The 23,518-nt window shown below is 31.8% G+C and overlaps 2 protein-coding genes and 1 pseudogene across 2 annotated transcripts; 1 reads left to right on the plus strand and 2 right to left on the minus strand.

Moving 5' to 3' along the window:
- The first annotated feature begins 782 nt into the window (after positions 1-782).
- LOC128174337 (uncharacterized) lies at positions 783-4,740 on the plus strand (annotated as a pseudogene).
- A 279-nt stretch (positions 4,741-5,019) lies between these two features.
- LOC128172446 (uncharacterized) lies at positions 5,020-6,242 on the minus strand. Its single transcript, XM_052838242.1, has 3 exons — positions 5,838-6,242; positions 5,439-5,681; positions 5,020-5,283 (listed from the first exon to the last, which is right to left on the minus strand). Exons 1-3 carry the CDS (start codon positions 6,117-6,119, stop codon positions 5,020-5,022), a joined length of 789 nt encoding a protein of 262 aa, XP_052694202.1. The 5' UTR covers positions 6,120-6,242.
- A 4,128-nt stretch (positions 6,243-10,370) lies between these two features.
- On the minus strand, positions 10,371-16,195 carry LOC128174338 (scavenger receptor class F member 2-like). Its single transcript, XM_052839910.1, has 6 exons — positions 15,907-16,195; positions 15,333-15,437; positions 13,858-13,998; positions 12,680-12,802; positions 12,361-12,382; positions 10,371-10,497 (listed from the first exon to the last, which is right to left on the minus strand). The coding sequence occupies exons 1-6, from the start codon at positions 16,193-16,195 to the stop codon at positions 10,371-10,373; spliced, it is 807 nt and encodes a 268-aa protein (XP_052695870.1).
- Positions 16,196-23,518: the final 7,323 nt, after the last annotated feature.

Here is a 23,518-nt window from a genome sequence, read left to right on the forward strand (position 1 = left end):
GTTATTTTTTCGAGAATATAGCCGATAAAAAAGAAGCAAAAATACAAGAAAAGTATTGTTAGACATTTACGATATGCACTCAGATATAAGAGGCCTCCGAGAGGAAATCAAAATCAAAATATATAAACCCATGTTTGCAACTCATATATTAGTTTGATTTTAATATAGGAAGTAAAAAATAAAACATATATGGATTAGAAATAAATAAATACTAGTTCATAGTTGTCAAAAGGATTAAAGTCTCTAATGAAAAAAGCCTCTGTACATACATTGTGTGCAGGTGTGTATTGCATAGCTTGTGCGATTGTGTGCAACTACGTGCACATTCAGTAGAGTTTTGATTTGGAAATTTTAACGCCCCCTGCGCAGCTCTACATTGCTTAAATATAATTTTCGCTAATGATTTCTGTTTATTAGCTTTGTAACATTCTTTTGTAGTTATCATGCAAATAATATAGTTGATGCAGTCAGTGATTATCAACCACACTCCCAAAAATCTGAAACAGAAGAATTAGAAAGAACAGTTAATGTAGTTTCAAAGAATACAGCTGTAACTTCAACACCTGGACCATCACATATACATTCTCGTTTCCACACCACATGTGATGTGTCAGACATATCATCGACTGGAGAATATCATAGGTAGTTTGCTATTAATTTTACATGTTGTGAGAATATTGCCTTCCTTATTTCTTATAAGCATTACTGATTTACTGTATCAAGTATAGTTTCCTATGACAGCCATCAGTGGGACCCTCTCTTAATGAGCTAACTTTATTGTATTTACAGAGAGTCAGACATGTCGGGTATTGAAGAGTTTTGTAGTAGTGCGAAAAAAGCGTATGAAATTGAGAAGTCAACTTCCTTTATTAATCCTTTCGAGTAAGTTGTGTTTTGTGATCATATTATTGCATAAAGCTTACAAAAGATTAGCAGAATAAAAATTGAATGTTATTATGATTTGTGTCTTACAGTGGTTACCATAGTTTTATTTATGAAAATTAATGAGTTTTGTTTGTTCATAACAGTCTTACAATTGACGAGGATGAAATGTGCTTGCTGGACGATGATTCGTCTGATTCTGATGAGGAATTTCGGCCAAATTTCAACTTAACACTCAGGTAACAGCTATATCTAGCTAAAAACTGTTAGAATTGTTTTAAGTATTTAATCTAAAGAATTGCTGCATCCATAAATCAATTTATAAACTCTATCAAAGCTGATGTAGAATACTGTTATGGAGGATGTATATCATATCTTCCTTTGAAACACCTTCTGTTCATTGAAATTTGTGTCACTAGTCTTTCAACAGTCTATGCTCTAATTGCAATTGTGGATTGTATAGCTGTTTCATTGTAAATATATATGTATTTAATTGTACAGACCAAGTAATGCAGACCAGCTTCCTATAGAGTACTCGGATGATGAGTCTGACACATGTGATGATGACCCTGCTGATGCTGCAGAAACAGACTACAAGAGAGTAAACAGTATTGAGGACATAGAAACTTTAATTACTGACCGCCCTCTTCTTGTATACCAACAGCCCTTGTTGGATTTGGCCAACACACAGATTAGTACTATCTGCAAAATTTGTAATGAAGCTGTCAGCATTTGTGTGGATAATATTGGTTCAGCAACATATCTTAAATGGGTAAGAACCATTCAAAACATGTTTTAATGAGGGAGAATAAAGGTTTCAAAGTCAGTTCAAAAGACTAATGACATACAAACTCATGATTTACCAACTAAAGAATTTTTATATGATTTCCACATTTTTTGTATATCATATAAAAAGATGAACTTTTGTAAAAATCAGTATTTTTAAGTGAATTGTTGGATATTTTTATTGATTTTTTTTTTATTGAAAGATTTTGTAAAAACCATGCAGTTTAAAAGTTTTCTTTCAATATTTATGAATTTATAAAGCCTGTTTTGTTGAAATCTCAATCCAGATTACTGATACATATTTTTTTATTGTAGGTCTGCAAATTAGGTCATGTTGCGAATAGGTGGTGTTCGCAGTCAATTCTCAACAGAAGAATGCATGCTGGAGACCTTGTTTTTGCATCAGCCATCCTATTGTCGGGCAACAATTTCCTGAAAATTTCAACACTGGCAAAGTTCTTAAAAGTTCCAATTCTTAGCTCCTCATCATTTCACAGAATTCAAAAAACCTACCTTGTTCCATCAATTGACAGATTTTGGATTCAGAAACAAGAAAGTACTCTTAGAGAATTTCAAAATACAGATATAATAGTTTCAGGTAAATACTAAATAATATAGTTAATTTAAATTGAATACAAAAAAATAATTTAAAAAGAAGAGTGAAGTATGGAATTCATGAAATGGTATACATGTTTCATTTAACTTGAGATATTTTATTCTGCATAGCCATACACTCATTTTTAGGTGATGGACGTATGGATAGCCCAGGACACTGTGCACAATACTGTTCATACACCTTCATGGACTATACATCCAAGAAAATTCTATGCATCACAACAATGGACAAACGAAGTACTGACCGGAAAAGCACCAACCTGGAGAAAGCTTGCTTCCTGCGAGGGATGCAGTTTTTTAAAGACAAAGGCATCAAAGTTGTAGAGGTGGTGACTGATGCACATGTCCAAATCGCTTCAGTAATGAGTATGTACATAGTGATATGATCATAAAATTCATTAGCTATTAAGCTAAAAATGTAATAAACTTGTTTAAGTGTTTTTTCAAATCATATTTTGTGTAATTTTATATCTCATGGAAATTTATTTTCTGTATAAGTGTGTCTTATTCCTTTCTATGCTCTTGATTCTTGTTTTATCAATCTCATATGTTATACATATACTTTATATTGATTATTAGGAAAGGATTTCCCGGATATAAAGCATTCTTTTGATGTCTGGCACGGGACAAAGAATTTGGGAAAGAAACTCACAAAGGTATAGACATTACTACTAAGTTAAATATAGACATTAATACTATTAAGTTAAATGTATATATGCGTGTAATGAAAACCATGACTTTACCTGTTGTTTGAGACTAGTATGTGATTACCTACATTTATTGAACATGACATGTAGATCAGTCAAGAAAAAGGAAACAAAGAATTGAGTGGATGGGTCAAGGATGTAGTAAATCATTATTGGCACAATGCAGAAGTTTCTACCACTTGTGAAGAGTTTCTTGTAAGTTTTAATTCACCTAAAGTTCAGAATATTTCGTTTATTACCTCAATACCAGTATTTATTATTAGTTTTGCTTTTGAGTCCCTGCAAAGAAAATCTAAATATTGTAATGTATAGGGTAATTTTGTCATATTCAAAAATTATCTTTTGTTGATTTTTTTTTACAATGACTTATATAATTATTCTTTAAATTGTATTTAAGGATGTTTGGTATGGTATGCTCCATCATATTGTAAATGAACATAAGTGGTTTGTACCATTTGCAAACTCTACGGTAAGCACTTTCCAACATGGCCCTTTAGAAGATGGTAGTCAGACAAAGGAGTACCTTAAGAAAGGATCAGCAGCCCATAATGCACTTAGACAAATCGTAATGGATAAACGGCTTGTGAAAAACATTCCATACTACCTTAACTGCCGGTATGTAAACTTATTGAAGGATAAAATGTTCCCCATTAGCTTGGAATAAATAATTTCGACTATCTATATTAATTTTAATTATCTTTTGGTGCATAATTTGACGTTTTTTATTATATATATTAAAGAAAAAAATGCATAGTATTTATTGGGTCTCTACAATGTACTGCACATTTCATGTTTTAACATATTTATAAAATAAAGAATGTACTATTGTAACCCTTGACATTTTTCAAACAAGACCAACTTTTAATGCTATCCATACAACCTTCAGCATTATCAAATATCCAACTCTGCATAGCAATTTTAAAAAAAAACCAATCTCTTTCACAATCATATTGACTTTTCATTCATTGTAGGAGCACGTCAGAACTGGAAAATTTTCAAAATTAATTCTGGTGTATTCCTCCAAGAGACACTCTTACAGCCTTCCAGTATATAGGGCAAGAAACAGGTTGGCTGCCCTTGACCATAATTCTCATGCAGAGCGAGAGGTGATGAAGAACAAAGATGGTTCTCTGAGGTTTGTAATGTTCGTCAAATATAATGCATAATATATCCAAAAATACTGGACAGAAAAACAATCACACTATCCCTTAAAATATTTACAGCCAACCAGTTTTTGAATAAATCAGATAGTTTTTGCCCAATACAGCAACTGGCCTGGATGGAAAAAATGATGAAAATATATAAGCCATTTGAATAACATCTCATATTTTTTTTATTTCTTGGCATTTACTTTGTAAAACCAGACCATATTCAAAATGAATGTTTTGTATTGGAGTTTTATCCAAGCATAATTTATTCATTTATTGTTATATGTAGGTGGCAAAGAAGTTACAACCAAAAAACATCTAGATGGTCTGTCCACCCTGTAAAAGTGGAGAAAAATTACAGTTATGTTCAAGACCTAATTCGGCATATCATCACCAGCAGGTTAGAGGATGACATTGGAATGAACAGGCCCATGGAGTTGGAGGCAGACGATCCACGGCGGATATTTGCCCATTTGGCACCAGTTCCACCACCATCAACGAGAGACATTGTGGCTTCTCAAATTTCTAGATTCGAAAATCTAAATAAAACAATTGAGTACTGGACAGCGGAGGGGCCATTAATAGGGCTGGGTAATGCCTAGAGATTTCCATATTGCCATGTTCTGTGATATTTATCTCTGTGATATTTATCATATATTTTATGACAGGGAGCTAGACATAGTGGTTTGCTTCACTTGCATATGGATGATGCTGTAATCAGCAATGGTTACAGGTTTTTCTCTTTGATAATTGTATGTCATTAGTCATCAATTTAAATAAATAAATCATGTTTTTTTTATTTATATTTGAGATTTTATATTACACTACTTTGATCTGATTAAAAACAGAACAAACACTTTTCCTGAAAATGTAATTTAATTTCAATTGAACCTCCCCCCAACGAAACCTTTATATTGTCCAAATGGATTGGGATACTTGTCCCGGATGCGCCAAACACAACAGCTGGGTATCACACGTCTAATCCCTGCCCCAAGTCTGCCATTTTGCCAGACTATGAACTGCCTGTAGGCCGCAAATCTGTTTGCTCTATAAAGGTCTTCATCAGGGGGCATGACAAGCAACTCCTCCCTCAGCCTTCTGTCCACTGCAAGAACTGCCTCGTCCAGGACAATCAAGTAGAAGTCCTGCAGAAATAGGATAATGAATTCATATGACATATCCCTTGAGCTAATTTGTTATCTAAATTATATAACTACTCGTTAGTTTAAAAGTGATTAAATGAAGGTATAATACTGAAACTTAATCAAAGTGAATCTGATTTGTTAACTTGGTTACATACAGGCAGTCTTGAGTAGCAGTTTGGTCTAGTTCTGCCACAACATCGTCTCTCTGCTTCCGTTGGCATTTCCCGGCAATATGTGCAGGTACACCAGGCCGGGGTAGGACCATCTGGTGGAGGTTGATGTCCGCCATGCTGTCCGTCGTCCCTGTCCAAAATATCAAACACGAATTTAGGTTGTTGTGATGCGATATCGACAACACGTCCCCTCAGGTCACAATCCGAGAGACGAGAAATTCTATCCTGAAATGATTAAAAACAATTTTTGCATGTCAGCACATTTTTTCCAGAATGGAACATATTCGGTCACAAATTGTTGAAAAACAATATTCTTATATCCATGAATTTTCTTTTAATACATATGTCAGGATAACCAATTTAAAATATTAATATTTATACCTGCAACTGACGATTTCTCTCCTCTAAAGTAGCTGCTGCTACCTGAGCCCTGTTGGGTCCATCAGCAGCTCCCCTGCGTGGTTGACCTCTTCCTCTTGAAGCTCTCCTTGGTCCTCTGCCCCTCCCTCTTACACCCCTGAGGGTGTCACGACCCCGGCCCCTACCTCTACCTCTACCTCTTCTAATTGTCTGGTCAGGATCAGCTGGCTCGCTGCTGTCAGAACTACCGGTATCATGTGGATACATTGAACTTCTAGAGTCCTGAAATAACCACCAATACATGTTTGTCTTTGTTATATATAAAAAAAGTAAGACGGGTGTTAACTTGTATCTGATAGATCGATCTTTCTGATTGATTTTTTTTTCATTTTACATTTTTGGTTGGTTATTACAGTGTTTAGTTGTATGTTTAATTGATCCCCCCCCCCTAATTTTGAAGCAGAGAACCATCATTTCTGCTTTACAGATAAACTGGAATGTGCATATTTACAGGGGGTAAAATTAAAGATATTTTACGTAAATTCTAACATGACACAGTCACCTGAAATTTTATTATTAACTTGCAAAGGTGGCTCAATATAACCAAAACAATTCAATCCCCTCTAGAAAAAAAGTGTTAAAGGGAAGGATTTTCCCACCACACTTATATAAAAGAGGTAGAATATTTCAATCTTTGGCTGTATATTGAACGACTTGTTGATAAAAAAAAAAAACAGGTGTCCGTGATAATAAAAATAGAACGTCTATATGTTAACTGATGAAATAGAGACACTACACATCGAATATCATATTTATCAATTGTTCATACCCATTTTTTTCCGTATATAATAATCTAGTTTGTATTATAAGTATGAGACGCTCACAATTTATTATGATGTTTTATGTTGCAATTTTACTGGAATAAAAAAAATACCCCTTTGGGTACCCCATTCATGTTTCAATGTACAAAACATCGAACGGAAACAATTGTCATTGATCTATTACAATTTATTAATAGAAATGGATTAAATAATACTTTCTGGAAGGGATAGGCTTGCAATACACCTTCCACTATGTATGAATAATTTTATTATCACATACATTACTGTCATGTGCTTACCTCGTCATCCATTACGCTGCATCCGGGTATGTAAAACTCAGCTTCGGTAGACGTCGGAAAAACTTCCGATGCATAATTAACACGGTGAGTTCGGACGAGTGTAATCAATTAATTAATGATTATGAGACTTTTTATAGACACAGTGATGCATTATTTAAGTATTTGATGTTATATCTTTGTTTTAGGGTAACTTTCAGCAATATGAAAAGTACATCAAAATCTTAGACAATATGCCTTTAAGAAAGCTTGTGATTCAATGTTAAAACACGTTATAAAAATTCAACAATTATTTTTTTTATTTTCATAATCGGATGTATAAGCCAATCATAATTTTATCTGAATAATGAATTATAAATTGTTTACAATAACCGTAAATGTATAACATGGTATATCACGCACACGCTTTTTATTGTACACGTACATGATAAAATATGTTTGAAATCTATATACGCAAGATTTCTAATTTATTATTTTTAGTTTAACTTGATAAACAGCATACTTTTAATTCAAAATAATTGCCAATTTTTCATTCGTCTCAATTCCTTAAGATAGAGAAACATGTAGCTCTGGAAGTTTGGAGGTGGCAATTCTCCAAATCATATAATTATTTACTTTGTTTGAATGGAAAGAAAAATTGCTTCATTAATTCATAGGTTTTTGCTACACTAGTAGTGCTTTAGTTCATAACGTTAAAAATCCTTACATTATCATAATGCTTTAATTTAATAACGTAAAACAAAGTTAGTTCATACATGTTAGTTAATATGAATGTTGGACAATAATATAGTTTACATAAAATGAGGTATCTGCAGCACCACATTTATATTTCTTTGATTTATTTCGGTAATATGTAAAAACATATCTGATGACGCCGTTTTTCCAGAGACGTGTGTCCTCAAGGAAGAAAAAAAACAACAGATTAGAGAAGTTGTACAACTTAGTAACATGGTACTTCGTTTACACAAATACTATTCTGCTTTTTGTTTCCACAAATGTTTATTTCAAAACAAGGAAAACGTAACAAACTGTACCATGAGGTAACAGGAGATATCGCCATCTCCATTCGTATTTACAATTATTGGTTTAAATAAATGCTTGCAATTTTTATTGACATGACTTGTTACTAAAACGATTATTCTAGTACTCCCTTTTGTGTGTTCTTACCTTCAATCAACATTTTTTATTCGTACTGTCGAGATTGGGTTTAAGGTTGAATAACACACCTAGAAAAAGCCACTCAAATTAACAGGATTATTTTTATTATGAAAGATATAATGATAAATATAATGATAAATAAACAGTACAAATGTCAAATAAGGGAAAAATTTGCAGTTAAAGGGAAAAAAATGAATACCTAAAATAATTATTTCAGTAAGTAACAACAAAAGCCCAAAAAACAAAAAACAAAAACAAAAAAAAAAAAACGGGAAAAAAACCTTTGTCACTTATTTGCTAAGTAACAAGATATAAAACACACTAAAAGAATTTTTGTTTCAGATGATTTTTTTAAAAATCCGTCTATCGTTAGTTTATATTATATTATGGGCTATCTTAACCCAAAATATAAAGTTATCTCTCACTGTTTGACCAAACCATTTATATTTTACGAAAACACACATTATTGTTTACATTATTTAATAGAAATAAGTTTAGTTAGACAATTATCAAAAATGACTTTTAGATAGGCGACTAGGCAATGCTATCATTCACAGTTGTTGTTGATGGTTTGTGATCAAACCAGCTTATGCTCAATGCTATGCAAAACATCCATCAGTAGCTTTGCAGAGTAAAAACAAAATTTTCTCTGAGTTTCTATGTGTTTTATATGTGTTTGAATCATTTTTTTAAAAGAAGTATGTTCCTTGTTAGGCATAGTCAAGACTAGAACCTCTCGTTATTACCCGCAGTCGGATGGGATGATAGAGCGGATGAACCGTACTCTTCAAAATATGATAATGCCCTTTGTATGCAAAAACCAGAAAGACTGGGATGAGCATATTCCTCTTTTGATGATGGTGTATAGAAGTTCTGTACATGAAACCACAGGGGTATCGCTTAGTATGTTGATGCTTGCAAGAGAGATCAGGTTACCTATAGATTTGGTGATGGGACGTCCTCAGGAGCCTGAAAACATAGAAATAAACATGTCTGAGTATGCTTATTTGTTACAGGAAAGAATGGAGAAAGTTTATTCTCTTGCTAGTGTGAAGTTAGTTATTTCTGCAAACATAATGAAAAATTTTCATGACAGAAAAATAACATCAAATACCTATAAAATTGGATATGCTGTGTGGTATCCACAGTCTAGTCAAGGTCATTCTAAGAAGTTAAAACCAAAGTGGCAAGGTCCCTTTTTAGTCACTGAAACATTGAACGATATATTATATAGAATACAAGAAAAACCAGAAAAAAAGTCTAGAGTAGTGCATGTGATTAAACTGACACCCTACAAAGGAGAAAATCCTCCAACATGGTTAGATAAACAGGGAGTGCACAAAAAGAAACCCCCTGATAAAAATAAAAATAGTACTACTTAACTGGTCGACGGAATTAAAGAACTCAGATGTGTTGTATTAGAATAGTGTACTGTAAAACTTGTGTTTTCGAAATAGTGTCTTGTAATTTCGTAATACAGGTATAATTATATCTGTAATGTATAATTAGCTATATTGTTGAAGTGTTTTTTTTTTTTAAATTAGTGCATATAGGAATAGAATGTATGCACGTTTTAACAAGTTCGCTTCTTATATTATTATATGCACATGATGTATTGTTGTTTTATGATTACATGGGTTATATAGGAATTTAGAATATTACGATATGTACCTAGAATATACAAAAAGGATATTTTCACTCGTTTATGATTCGGGGTATAGTGCCAATGCAAATTTGCCATAAACATTATTATTTTAGTATTACAGGAGCTATTTATTCTATATTAATAATACAGAATATTATTCTTACTTTAGCTATGGCAAGGCCAGAAGAAAAGTTTGAGTGTAAATTGTGTTTCCATTTGCTCACTTTTGACCGGAAGTTTCTGGTAAAACGACACATCATGGAGCAACACTCAGGATTTGCCTTTACCTGTACCGGCAGCCAAATGATATTTCCACGTCGTGACAATCACACCTCATGCCATGGGAAATATTCAAGCTCCCGAAAGATGGAGGTAGTAAGACGCTCTGATGGGATGCGGAGTAGTAGAGCTCAGGAGGAGTTAGAAAAGTATACCAGCAGAATTGATGATTTTATTCGGGTGGTGTCTCAAAGGAGCTTTAGGGAGCTAAGTCTCCACCCTCTGGCAGGATCTCCCGCACCTCGTCGCCAGATGCCCGACCCGATAGAGGAACTGTCCCTCCCTCCCCTAGAGTGTCTCCGGAACCAAAGAGGTCTAGACGCAGTAAGAGATCACCTTCCCCCGTGAATCCTCCTCAGGAGAGACAGTCGCCCTCCCCAGTAGCTCTTCCTGCTAGGAAGAGGAGCCTAAGTGTTTCGTCCTCATCCTCATCTTCGTCTTCTGCTAGTTCGTCATGCAGTGTATTTCCAGTAGCTCCAGATCTTCAGTGGTGAAAGAGATAACAGTAATGCCGGGCCTCCGAGTTTTGATTGACGTAAACGAGTTTAAAAAGCACCTCTGAAATGGTTAAATAAATTTTTTGATCCCAACGAGTTGTCTATTGACTTCAGCCAATGTAGATATTTTAAATTCAAGAGTACTTATAGCATTATAAATGAAATATTTGATTACTAACCTTAGATCTCTCCAGTTTGGGGACCAAACTTTTTTTTTAAGTGGGGGCAGTGTTGCGTCTTTGAAGCCGTTTTGATTTCATAAGTCTAAATGGGTGAATATAACTATGAGCATTTGCTGTTTTTATTATAGTCAGAATATACATACGTCTTCTATTACGTGAATATTGTAAAATGAAATCAGGAACTTAGTCTTTATTTTTGGCACAAGACTTAGTCTTTGCTTTTCAGATAAACAAAAATGGTTTTACGAAGTTTGTTTAATAGTAAAAACTATTTTACCGTTTGGTTTCTTTCAAGACAAACTGGAAATGTCATTTGATGTGTAAACGTCGAGTAGATACGCAGAGCGTAAATATTTCCGGATTTACTCCAGTATACGAAGTTCAGATTTTAAATAATAAATCAATACGGCGTTATTGGTTTATGAATTGATTAAGGATGTTTTAAAAAAGTTTAGTTAGTTGATTGATCTTTAATTTTAGCTTTAGACTCTTAATGAATATTGATTTTCCTACAAAGTTATGACGTAAAATATGATGTGCGTCATCGTATACAAAGGAACGCACGGAGTGCGCGTTGTCAGAGGCCAGAATCCTAATTTATAGAAAGTTATCCGAGATAATCGTGCTTGCACCGGGAGAAGGTATGAATCTGTAAAATTATAAATTTATGTATTTGTTCTGATAAATGTAGGAGAAATGTAGAAAATTTATTGTAAGAATGTAAAATTAAAGAATACTGAAATAATTTATTAGTTTACAAGTTTAGGAAATATGTAGAATTTAGTCGATGCATCCCTGGACTCTGACCCCGGGAAAATTCATTTCTCCCGGTTTTCTCTAATTATGTGTTTTTAAGAAGTTTAGATAAAGTTTAGAATTGCCTTGTCTTTAGTAAGGCGCAGAAATTGCTCTGTGTAAAATTTGCTAAATTAGTGCAATTTAGTCAGGTTGCACCTTCCAAGTTTAGCCGGTGTGCATCGAGTCTTTATATGGGTGTAGTTATGCATGGCACTACCCAAATCTAGTATTTGTACAGATTATAATATTATTTGAATGTTGAATGAATAGATTAGTCGATTTGCGGTAAAAGTTATTATAGTACAAGAACTTTATAGATAAAATTGCAGAATTTAGCACTTGTAGCACAGGACTTGATAGTGCACCTATTGTGGAAGTTTTAGTTAAGCAGCACGCAACCGGGTTCGGTGCAGGGCCGAGCACCGACTAGAATTAGCACCGACGGGAGTCAGCACCAACCTTCTGGATTGAGTTCGTGTTAATAAAAATTCCTAAAACTTTACCTATTATGTGATTCTTTTATTCATTGTATATAAGGTACCTTCGAACCCAATATTGCAACGTGCCTCAAAGGTACAGCCTGTAATATTCAGGTTGTTTTATTAAGCGAGAGCGCGAAAACGTTACACCGGGATTGAATTTTATTACGTTTTAAGTATAAAATGACAGTTGGTTGCCTTCAAAATAGTTCGAAATTAAAAATACTACCCAAATTTCCAGAAGTATGTAAAAAAAAAAAAAATAACACGAACCGTCCTTGCACAATCTTCCTGAATATCCAGCTTCACATCCAGTTCGGCAGGTTCCAGTGACGGAAGAACACTGTGTTGCATTATTACAATGGCCACACGTCTCGTTGCAATTGTACCCATAATGACCAATGTCACAATCTGAAAAAAAAACCCGAACGCCATTATATGAGAGATTCTGCCTGATATTCAAATACTAATTATTAAATATACCGTAAAATAGATTATTAAAGAAATTAACGAGCGCAGATTTATCGAAAAATATAGTAAAGTGTTGCACAACATTTTTTAGGTTTAATCATTATGATAGTCTTATACAAAAGCACACTAAACTATCATGGTTATTGTTACGTTGTCCACAACTTTTTAACTTTAACGTTTCTTATTTCTTTCTTAAAACAAAAAGCTTCAATTTAAACGTATCTTTTTTGCACAAACCTCCGGTGTACCCATAAGAACATCCCGTGTGACAGATTCCGTTCGTAGTGGAGCATTGCGATATATCATTGCAATGACCACATGTCTCATTGCAGTTGTATCCATAGTTACCAATATGACACTCTGTAAGAAATGATGACAATATAAATATATATATATATATATATCAATTCCATGATATAGATGTATGCAATGCGTATTTTCTATATGCCATTTAACACGACAAATTTGTAAAAACAACGAATGACCAAATAAAACGAGCAACAACCGTTATTTTTAATACAGGTTAATATCTATTTTGTAGAGCTATAGAAAAAGAAAATGGCGAAAATGAGACTTTTCAAAAATAATTTCTTTTTTGTTCAGAATACCAAAAAAAGTTGGTCGCCAAAGAAAATGAAATTTAAAATGCAATTGTATTATTAAGTTATACTTTAAATTTTGTTGTACACGGCGAATGTGAATATATTTTGCTGTTTTGCTGTATATCAGGTAAAATGCACGAAAAATACCCAAATCCATGGCAACAAAACGCCTTTACAAATATAAGTAACTTGACCTTTATTGAATATCATAAATACTTCCGGCTTTGATGGGTTTCGCCCAGAGCTTTTGGAGTGTTTAATGTTGCCGATAATAATGACGATACACTTATAAAAGAGAACAATTATGTTTTAATAACGTTTCCTTTCGATTGCTTTATATTCAAAACAATGTCCAGGGCAAAAGAAACAACAGATTGAAAGTGAGTACAATATTTAAGAACAAACGAGACTTTAACATTCCAACAATTTCAAGGGGTTTTCTTTTGGAACTAAAGATTAATACCAATTGTAAAAGATTGTCAATTGAATTTAGCACGCACAGAAAAATAGTATGTTTTTTTTTCTTTTGACGTTTTGTTCGGGTTATTGTTTTCAATTGATACTGCCTTATTTTATCTGTACTAATGATGAGAGTACATATCAATTATGAAACATTAGACGTCACATAATTTATTTTTAGATATTCAAAGTATTATGTTTTCAGGATGAACAGTTAGAAGTTTTGTTAATTTTATACTACGCCCTCAATTGCAATTTCAAACAAAAGTAAAACGGCTATAATCGCAATAGAAACATATATGTACATTGAGTCTTCTCTTACTAAAGAATACGTATAACTCAATAGACTGAAACCTTCTTTGCACGACGGTCCAAAATATCCAGCACTACATCCTGTGAGACATATCCCAGTATAAGGGGAACATTGGGTTGGATCTTTACAATGACCACACATTTCATCATAGTAGTGTCCATATGAACCAATGGGCCAATCTGCTAAAGAAAGACACAGAAGAAGACAGATCAAAAGTCATTTTAATGTGCATCATTAAGTGAAACCATCATTGATAATTCATAAACACTGTATTTAAAACACCTTTAGAGCAACACGGAAGAGGCATTCTATAACCTTTGTATTGGTGATTTCCATTGGAACCAGAGCAATGTGTTGTTACATGCATGTTAAACTGGTTTTAATTTTTTATTTCTTTACGATTCAAATTTTTTTTTATATAGAGGTAGAGGTCTATACCTGTACTGTGTATGCACTTATAAATAAATGTTATTGTTATGAAATGTCTCTATTTGAATTAAACACATCCATTTCTTTTAATATAAACTCGTTTACCTTTAATTTAATGACAAAATATCAATGGCTTTTGTTTGTTTGTCAGTTTTTGTTTTTGTTAATTAAAGTTGTTTGGTGGTAGCAAGATAAAAAAAAACTTTAAAAATCATAAACGTGATCATGAATAAAGAAAGATCATAAACGTGCTTATCCTTGCATCAATTTTAAGGATTTATTAACACAATTAATATTTTTTAAAAGAATTAAAAAATATAAAATTCTAAAAATAAGCCACTGAAAAATGAAAATATAAAATAGTCAATTTACACTGTCTATTGAAAAGTTTAACTTTTACTTTTTCGGCATTTTTCTGGAAAGAATTTTAGTTTTGTTTGTTATTTCGTTTTTTTATTTGGTTTGTTATAATAATATTAAGTTTAAAAAAAATGTTTTGGTTGGCTGAATAGAACCGTTTACATTGTATACATGTAACATACTGCCTCAGAATACAACGGACGTGCGAACTGTATCAATGCGCTTGACTATACATATAAATATTGTTCTTGTTATCTTTCTCTCATTAAAACGAATGTTTAATAAACTTATCTAGTGAAATATTGATTTATTGGAAATGAGTCAATCCTAATCATATTTTACACCAGCTGCATAACATAACATACATTTATAGCAAGCGTAAACTCTCTAAATTTATGTTATGGTCGTAAAACATTGATAAAAATTGAGTAACTAAAGAAATTAGATTTAAAACTTTTTGCCTTGAAAAACATCAATTGTATCAATAATTTCATTATATTGATTTCTGCTGAAAAAAAGTTTAAGGAATTACTGGACAAGGTATCGTGTATATACTCCTAGAAAACCTAAAAAAATTATGACGTGCAATTGGGTGGCCTTTTAATCACTTTAAGAAAAAAGAACTATTAATATACATCATTAAATAGAAAAGAAAATAAGTTGCAATAATAATACGCATCATGAATAGAATAAAAAATCTGGTTGAAAACATTGTTTATAAAATTACTTGTTTCATGCTGTGTTTCAATGTCCATATAGCTGGGTTTACAAACCAGACAGGCACACATTATTGGATCCCATACATCACAATCCGGGTTTAGTGTTGGACACCCTTTAAAAAAATACGTGTACTTTATTGTATTTCAGTACTATCATTTCTTACACTGTTCATTTTATTTTAAAGTAGCACTATAAAAGTGTTCATATTTGCATTTATTTTGTGATGCAAATACATCTTTCTCAATAAGTTGAATTATTTAATGTTCTTTTATGTGTATTATCAATTAAATTACGCTTTTTGTTACAACGCTTACCAGAAAACTTTGCTTTTTATTTCAAGACGATTGAGAAGCAACATCTATTATTTATATTATTACGTGTATATCTCGTTTGCAAAGATGTAAGCGCAAGGGGGTCTTAATGTGAGGGTAGCAGAATACACTAGAAAACCGTCACTCTACATAATTCATCTCACATACATCCAGAGCCGATAACAGGTAATGATGTTCAAATTTATTATTAGATATTCTGATAAACCGATAAAGTTATCCTTACCATATAACCGATAAGCTTATCCTTACCATATACCTCTACCTCACAAAGATCGTTCTCAGCAGCATCATTGTAGTCGCTTGGATAGTTAACTCCGGATAATCTCTCATTGTAGTAGATGACATATTGTCCAAACATACGGCACGTCGTGTTGAATACCTCTGGTATAGTACTTTTATTGAATTCAATGTCTTTGAAACACAGTATTCCATTTAATCTATTTGTTGAGTTGGACACATAGAGGTTAAATCCTAGGAAACTAGATATTCTGTCGTTTAATTCATCTGTGTACAAAATGACTTTAGATATAGTAAACATAGAGACACAGAATTTAAAAAAAAAATAACCAAACAAGATAGGGTTTAATAAAAAACAAAGAAAAAAACAAAAAACAAACTATCGTGTATCTTCGATCAGAGTACATTTAATGCACTTGAATATGGTAGACTGGTTGAATTAACATTTGTTGTGTTATACTATTTATAGCGGGAACTACAAACAATAATATCGATAAAACTTGAACAAATGTTAATAACAACACATATATTTAATAATGTAAGCGTCTTTCTTACATTAATGTTGCACATCCAGTTTTTCCTGTTTGTTTGTTTGTTTTTTTTGTAGTTTTTAAAGTATTTGTCAGCCGAACTTTGTAGTTTACTACATTACCTTTCAGATTCTTTTACTACATCACATTAGTTTGGCGTGCTTTCAATTTACTTTTGTTTACGCATGTGCAAAATTATACAATATCAAAATAGGATAGAAGTCATTAATTGGGTTGATATTTGTCACAAAACTTAATGATAAACGCGATGACTTCAGAATTGTTATAGTTAACATTCCTTAGTTACATGTAACAAAACATATTCATCACCTGCATTTTGAGTTATTTGTCTCTCAGTTAATTCGATAGACAAGGCCATGCTCTACGTATGAGCACATGGCGGGTGTGACCGGTCAGCAGAGGATGATGCTCACTCCCTTGTGGCACCTTATTCTACCTCTGATTTTTTTTAGAGATTCGTGTTTGCTTTGCCAAGCTTTTGTATTTTTCCTATGGACTTTTGATTTTGAGCACTTTTTGTAATCACATGTAAACTAATACTGATAATTTTATATTCATTTGTTAAATTTAAAAAAAATCAAATATACAAAAATACATCAATATATTGCAATATGAAGTAGCATTTGTATATATAATATCAGTTACAACTAATTTTAAAATCCTCGCGTGTGTTTTCCTTTGAAAATATATTACCCCATGTATTAATTTAACCATATTAAAATTATATTTTCGTTTTGCCTTTACGTTTATTAAGAGTGATTTATTTGTAAACTTTTATCTGTTTTTTAGCAATGATTTAGTAATTACCCCAATGTTGGTTATTCGTCATAAAATACAATGTGATGTGATCGATGTAGTGCACACTGAGAAGGTCCACTCTCCAGGTGGCAGTTTCATGTCCGAGTGCTGATACAACGCATTGACCACCACCGATGCTTAGGTTTGACTTTAATCCATCTACTGCATTGGCTGCGTCATATATAACATTGCCTTTATACGGGTAACTCTGATATGATAGCATGTGAAGGGCAACATTGTCTGTAGGAAAAAATAAACTCAGGAAAGTTAGGGAAATGTAATTTTGACCCCATGATTTAAATTTGAAAACATGTTTTATGTATTATTTAATACTTTTAAAAAAGAGTTAAATCTTGTATGAAAAGCCTTTTTAAAAAAAACATTTCTCTTAATGATTGTACTTAATGACAGTGTATGCCATTACAAGTTCAACGGCATTTGTAATACATTTAAAATCATTTATTGTAAACATAAATAGTTTTGACAAGCAAATATACAGAGCAGCTTGAACAAGTAAAATGATTGCTCTAGTTGTTTAAGATAGATACATCAATGATTGAAATGTATTGTGTATTTGTGAGACGCGTTCAAAATAGTACTGAAAACAAACTGCAAGAAAATAAAAAAAGTTCTACAAACAATGGTAATATGACAGATAAATGTTTATTTTAATGTTTTCATAAAATTATTTAGTTTGAAGGCATTTGGATCATATAATAATAATGAAGAAAAAAAAAACAACAAGTTTTTGTGCTTCAGAAATATATATATATACATATATATATATATATATATATATATATATATATATATATATATATATATATATATATATATATATATATATATACATTTAACTATGAAATTAAGATTTCAATTTTCTTTTTGGAGAGTGAACTCTTCGGGAAGGGGTCATTTAAGACCCTCATTGTATATTGTCGTTTTACAATATTCCACAATCAAATAAGTTTATATTTATTACATAAAGTACCATCAAAGCAGACAATATAATTTAATACATGTACGTAACAGTTTTTCTAACATCGTTGCTTATTTTCTACATTCATCAGTATGTACTCAATTGAATCCAACACCACTTAGTACATATTTAAAATAGTTGGTTGCGGCGATTTATAGAATTTCTAAGTTGCAGATGTTTTTAACACTTAAGTTGAGAATTGAGGCTGAGTACGTTAGGTTTTTTTTGGCGGCGGTGCCAGAAGGGAAAATGTCTTTTTTTTTCAAAAATGTTAAGAGGGATACATTGTCAATTAAATATATAATTGATGTGTGTATTGGTTAACTAAATTCCTTAGTCACATAAATGTACCATGAAGCGTTAAGGTGTTGACAGAAACGGTAATAGTCTAATTCGTGATGATAATAACTAAAAAAAAAACTAAAAAAGAAATAAAATAAATAACTAATCTTAAGGTCCTTAAAAGGTTAACACTTTCCACTTTGTATACACCCACCCGACCCCCCCCCCCCCCCCAAAAAAAAAGAGAGAAAAAAGAAAAAAAGAAAAAGGTTAACAATGATTTTTCAATTGTGTTAAATATAATAAAACTATATTATCTTTTTAATATAGTTTTATTTTATTTCAATTGTGTTAAATAAAATAAAACTATATTAAAAAGATAATATGCACTTGATCAATAGTAAGAATTTTGAAATAAAGTAAACTAAAGCATTTACTCACCATACGCCTCTGTTACTTCTAACATACTGAACAGCATGGACATGAAACTAAGGAGACCATACTCATGACAAATCAGAAGGTACATCGTAGGATGATGCAGACTTTGTATTCTCAAATTTTGATGAAAACTGACGATATTTAAAGGATAAATTAATTTAAAAAATGTAAAGGTTAAAGGGGAATTGTAAAAAGGGAAGTAGTATTGATAAGGAAGTTGAAGAATAACAAAAACAGAATTTATAGGAATAAGGATTGCATGATTTTTTTCCCCTCGAGATTAGATGCAATTGTGGAATTTCTGAATTTTTTTTTTCGATGAGATACAAAAATAGTTCTGTGTTATTTTCCTATCTTCCTTTTTATCAATGTAAATCAAATAATGCAAGCATTGTGATTTCTTACCACTGCTGTTCTTAGATTTAAATAACGCTAATTCTTTTAATTGTAATTCAATGTTAAAACACGTAATCAAAATGCAACACGTTTCTTATTTTGGCAGATGAACAAGCCAATCATGATTTTATACGAACAATGAATTTAAAATGATTTACCATAACTGTTAGATTATAACATCGTATTGCGCACACACGCTTTTTATTGTACACGTTCATGGTGAAATATGTTTCAAATCGATATACGAAAGATTTCTGATCTATTATTTTAAGTGATAATTGATAAACAACACTTTTTCATTGATCTAAATTCCTTAAGATAGAGAAACATGTAACCCTTGAAGCTTAAGTACTTTGTAAGAATGTTAAGAAAAAATTCTTCATTAATTTATGTTTTTGCTACACTAGTAGTGCTTTAGTACATATCGTAAAAAATCCTTACATTAAAGGCACTTGGACACGATTTGAGCTCAAAATTTAACATTTATTTTTTTTTCATTTTAATGTTTAGAATGGTTAATATTGGTACTTGGTATGGTAAATGCATTAGTAAAATTTAAAAGTCAAATATTGAGTTATAAGCAAGATACAAAGTATTTGACAATCTTTGATTTGTAAACAAAGCTCGAGCTTTGTTATTGTTTATAAATGTGTTTAATTGGTATAAGTCTCAATCAAGTGTTGCTTTTTTCTGTTGATCATATTAACTATTAACACATTGATCAGTTTACCTTATTTGCTACGAATCATTTTATTAAAAAATGGTAATTCACACTTTACATAAATTGTAAGCAAATATAAGACTCAAGCTTTGTTAATATAACAATGACTTTTTTTTACCTCTGTGTTTCTCTTAATACTTCACTTCTAACATTCAAATTTTGGTCAGTCATTCAAAATGAGCAAGTAAACTATTTTATACATAAAATAAGAAAAAGAAAATTTTGATCATAGTACTTTTATCATTACATTTTAATTTTATAATGTAAAACAAAGTAAGTTCATGCGTGTTAATCAATATGAATGTTCAACAATAATATAGTTTATATGAAATGAGATATTTGCAACACCGCATTCATATTTCTTTGATCTATTTCGGTAATATGTAAAAATATATCTGATGACGCCGTTTTGTCAGAGACGTGCGCCTTTAAGGAAGACAAAAATCAAATTAGAGAAGTTGTACAACTTAGTAACATGGCACCTTGTTTACACAAATAATATATGCTTTTTGTTTCCACAAATGTCTATTTCAAAACAAGGAAAACGTATCAAACTGTACCATCAGATAACAGGAGATATCGCCATCTCCATTCGCATTTACAATTATTGGTTTAAATTATATAAGCTTTCAATTTTTATTGACATGACTTGTTACTAAAACGATCATTCTTGTACTCCTTTTTGTGTTCTTGCCTTCAATCAACATCATTTATTCGTACTGTCGAGATTGGGTTTAAGGTTGAATAACAAACCTGGAAAAAGCCACTCAAATTAACAGGATTTTTTGATAATGAAAGATATAATGATATATAAACAGTACAAATGTCAAATAAGCGAAAATTGTGCAGTTTGGGGATAAAAAAACGAATATCTAAAATAATTATTACAGTAAGTAACAACAAAACCCCCTGTGGATTCGAACTCGGAATCTACGGATCGCAAGTCCGACACTTTATCTACTTTACTATGGAGTAAGATACATATTTCAGTCCATAAAATCATTTTAATAAAATGAAATGTCGTTTTGATCAGCAGTCAGCCATTTTGTGAGAATGTGTTATTCCACCTTAATTAAGTACAGTTTATATACAGATATTACAGAATATTGCGCTTCAGTAAAATATTTACAATGACATATCTTTGAAAATGTAAGGTGACTGATTTAGCAGAAGAAAAACCTGTTAAGTTAACAAAAATGTTCTAAGAAAAAGATAAATAAAGTACAGCTGTAGATTTCATACTTATGTTTTTATGCACATATGAGATGTAAACATAACTCTAATGAAAAATGACGTTCATTAAGGAAAGTTTATGAGTGACTCTCTTAAAATCATTTGTAAAAGAGGCTGTTAATCAGAGACTCCCCCCCCCCCCCTTTACTAAAAAAAAGAACCAAATCCCAAAAAAAAATAAAAAAAGTTAAAAGTTGAAACGTTACAATGATGTATGCATTTTTTTATAATGCATTTTGGTCTGTAGACATACAACCCCCCCCAAACCCCCCCCCCCCAAACTGAAAACAACAACCCTTTTATTATGAATATGCTTTATAACAAGATATAAAACCCCCTAAAAGGATTTTTTGTTTCAGATGATTTTTTTGAAAAAATCCGTTTATTTTTAGTTTGTATAATGAATGAGCTATTTCAACCCAAAATTCAAAGTAATCTCTCTTTGTTCGACAATATCATTTATATTTTACGAAAACATACATAAATGTTTACATTATTAATTAGAAATATGTTTAATTAGACAATTATCAAAATATGACTTTTAGTTAGACGACTAGGCAATGCTATCGTTCGCAGTTCTTGTTGATGTTTTGTGAGCAAAACAGCTGATGCCCATTGCTATGCAAAACATCCATCAGTAGCTTTGCAGAGTAAAAACGAAATTTACTCAGAGTTTATAAGTGTCTTCAATATTCTGAGGAATCACAAATGTTGTGTGTGATGAAGGTCACGCAGTACTAAATTATAAAAAAATGATTTGCTGCAGTCCGTGCATTCGTTTCGCTTTGTAACGGAAATATAAGATTGTCACAAATACAACGTGGAATTGGACAGGATTTTAATCATTTGGGTTTAAGAGTAGAGGTATATATATATTATTTCTAAGATAATGAATTCCGAGCAGTGCTTTTGTATAGATAGTTACTGGACCATTCATTCACTAGTACACACTTCAAGAATTGAGAACATACTTTATATTATCTCTTACTCCTTTTGTTCGAATATAAAATAATTATACTCTAATATAGTATGGATATACCGAATCAATTGAAAAATAACACACTCATGAATATCGATTGCTGCTCGTTAGAACATTTATACAGTATATTTCACAACAAAAAACAAACACCAAATTCATATTGTTTAACACACCTATTGCATATATAATAATTATAACAATTTACTGGTAGCCATTACACCTTCACTACGTCCTAAAAAGCGGTAGAATGACCACAAAACCCATAAAACCATTTATATCCTAATGTCACGTGATCTAAAACCACACAGATCCACCCCTTCTATCACACAGCTCACATAGAAATATACCCTAACGAACATAGTTTTAATAAAGAATGCCCCCCCCCTCCCCTAAGAAAAGATCATTAAGCCCGTTATATTGATGTTCCAAGTTTGTTTAGAATTTGAATGTAATCGTAACAATGTATAATCTGAACAATGATCACCGTTTCAAGCAATAAATTAAAGTTCACATGGCTTTTCTTCTTATAATTGCTTTAATACATCAGCATCGTTTCAATTTATACATATAAATGGTATGTAACGCCAAATTAAACAATTCATGTTTTTATTATCTTTTCTATTCATTTTGCTAGCAAAAGTAACAAAAATAAATGTGTACAAGTTTGCAAGTATCAACTGCTATTGGATGGCCAACTTTCGCAACTAGGTCAAAATATTATAATATATGTATATATATCTCACAATCAATAGATTAGTTCATTCGTACATGTTCCTGTAGGGTACCTCTGGTTTTTGGGAGTTGATTTTAATCAACTCTCCTATGCAGTTACTCGGACAAACCGAAAGTGAAACAGTTTGGACCTCAGCACAAATCATTGTGCTGACAAGACCTAGTTCTTGAAAATAATTGATAAATTCGATGTAATGAACGCTAAAGCATTGTTTTTTCAAGGAAACGTATTTATAAATACCTTGAAAATAGCCAGATTTTAAATAGTACGAACAATTTCAATATTTTTTGTGGTCGTTTGTATTCCTACGCCAATATGGTATCGTTCAGCTCGACGCTCGGCTTTCTCCGTAAATCCTTGTCGGAGATTTACGGTGTCAGCCGAGCGTTTGGTTGAACGAGACTAGAGTTGAATATTGCTTGGATCCATACAGTTTTCGAAACATATTTCTATTACTGATACATAGTTTGATTGAATTATTTTATCTTTAAATATCATTTAACATGATTCATAT

This window comes from Crassostrea angulata, chromosome 2 (genome assembly GCF_025612915.1).
Source record: "Crassostrea angulata isolate pt1a10 chromosome 2, ASM2561291v2, whole genome shotgun sequence".
Lineage (NCBI taxonomy): Eukaryota > Metazoa > Mollusca > Bivalvia > Ostreida > Ostreidae > Magallana > Magallana angulata.

Excerpts from the sequence above, each read along its gene's own strand:
- LOC128174338 (XM_052839910.1), bottom strand. The coding sequence starts at position 16,195 with ATGTTTACTATATCTAAAGTCATTTTGTACACAGATGAATTAAACGAC. Across the intron at positions 12,803-13,857 it reads TGGACCGTCGTGCAAAGAAG|AGTGTCATATTGGTAACTAT; the intron begins GTTTCAGTCTAT and ends CATTTCTTACAG. Across the intron at positions 10,498-12,360 it reads TGTGACATTGGTCATTATGG|ATCTGGAGCTACTGGAAATA; the intron begins GTACAATTGCAA and ends TCACCACTGAAG.
- LOC128172446 (XM_052838242.1), bottom strand. The coding sequence starts at position 6,119 with ATGTATTGGTGGTTATTTCAGGACTCTAGAAGTTCAATGTATCCACAT. Across the intron at positions 5,682-5,837 it reads AGAGAAATCGTCAGTTGCAG|GATAGAATTTCTCGTCTCTC; the intron begins GTATAAATATTA and ends TAATCATTTCAG. Across the intron at positions 5,284-5,438 it reads ACTGCTACTCAAGACTGCCT|GACTTCTACTTGATTGTCCT; the intron begins GTATGTAACCAA and ends CTATTTCTGCAG.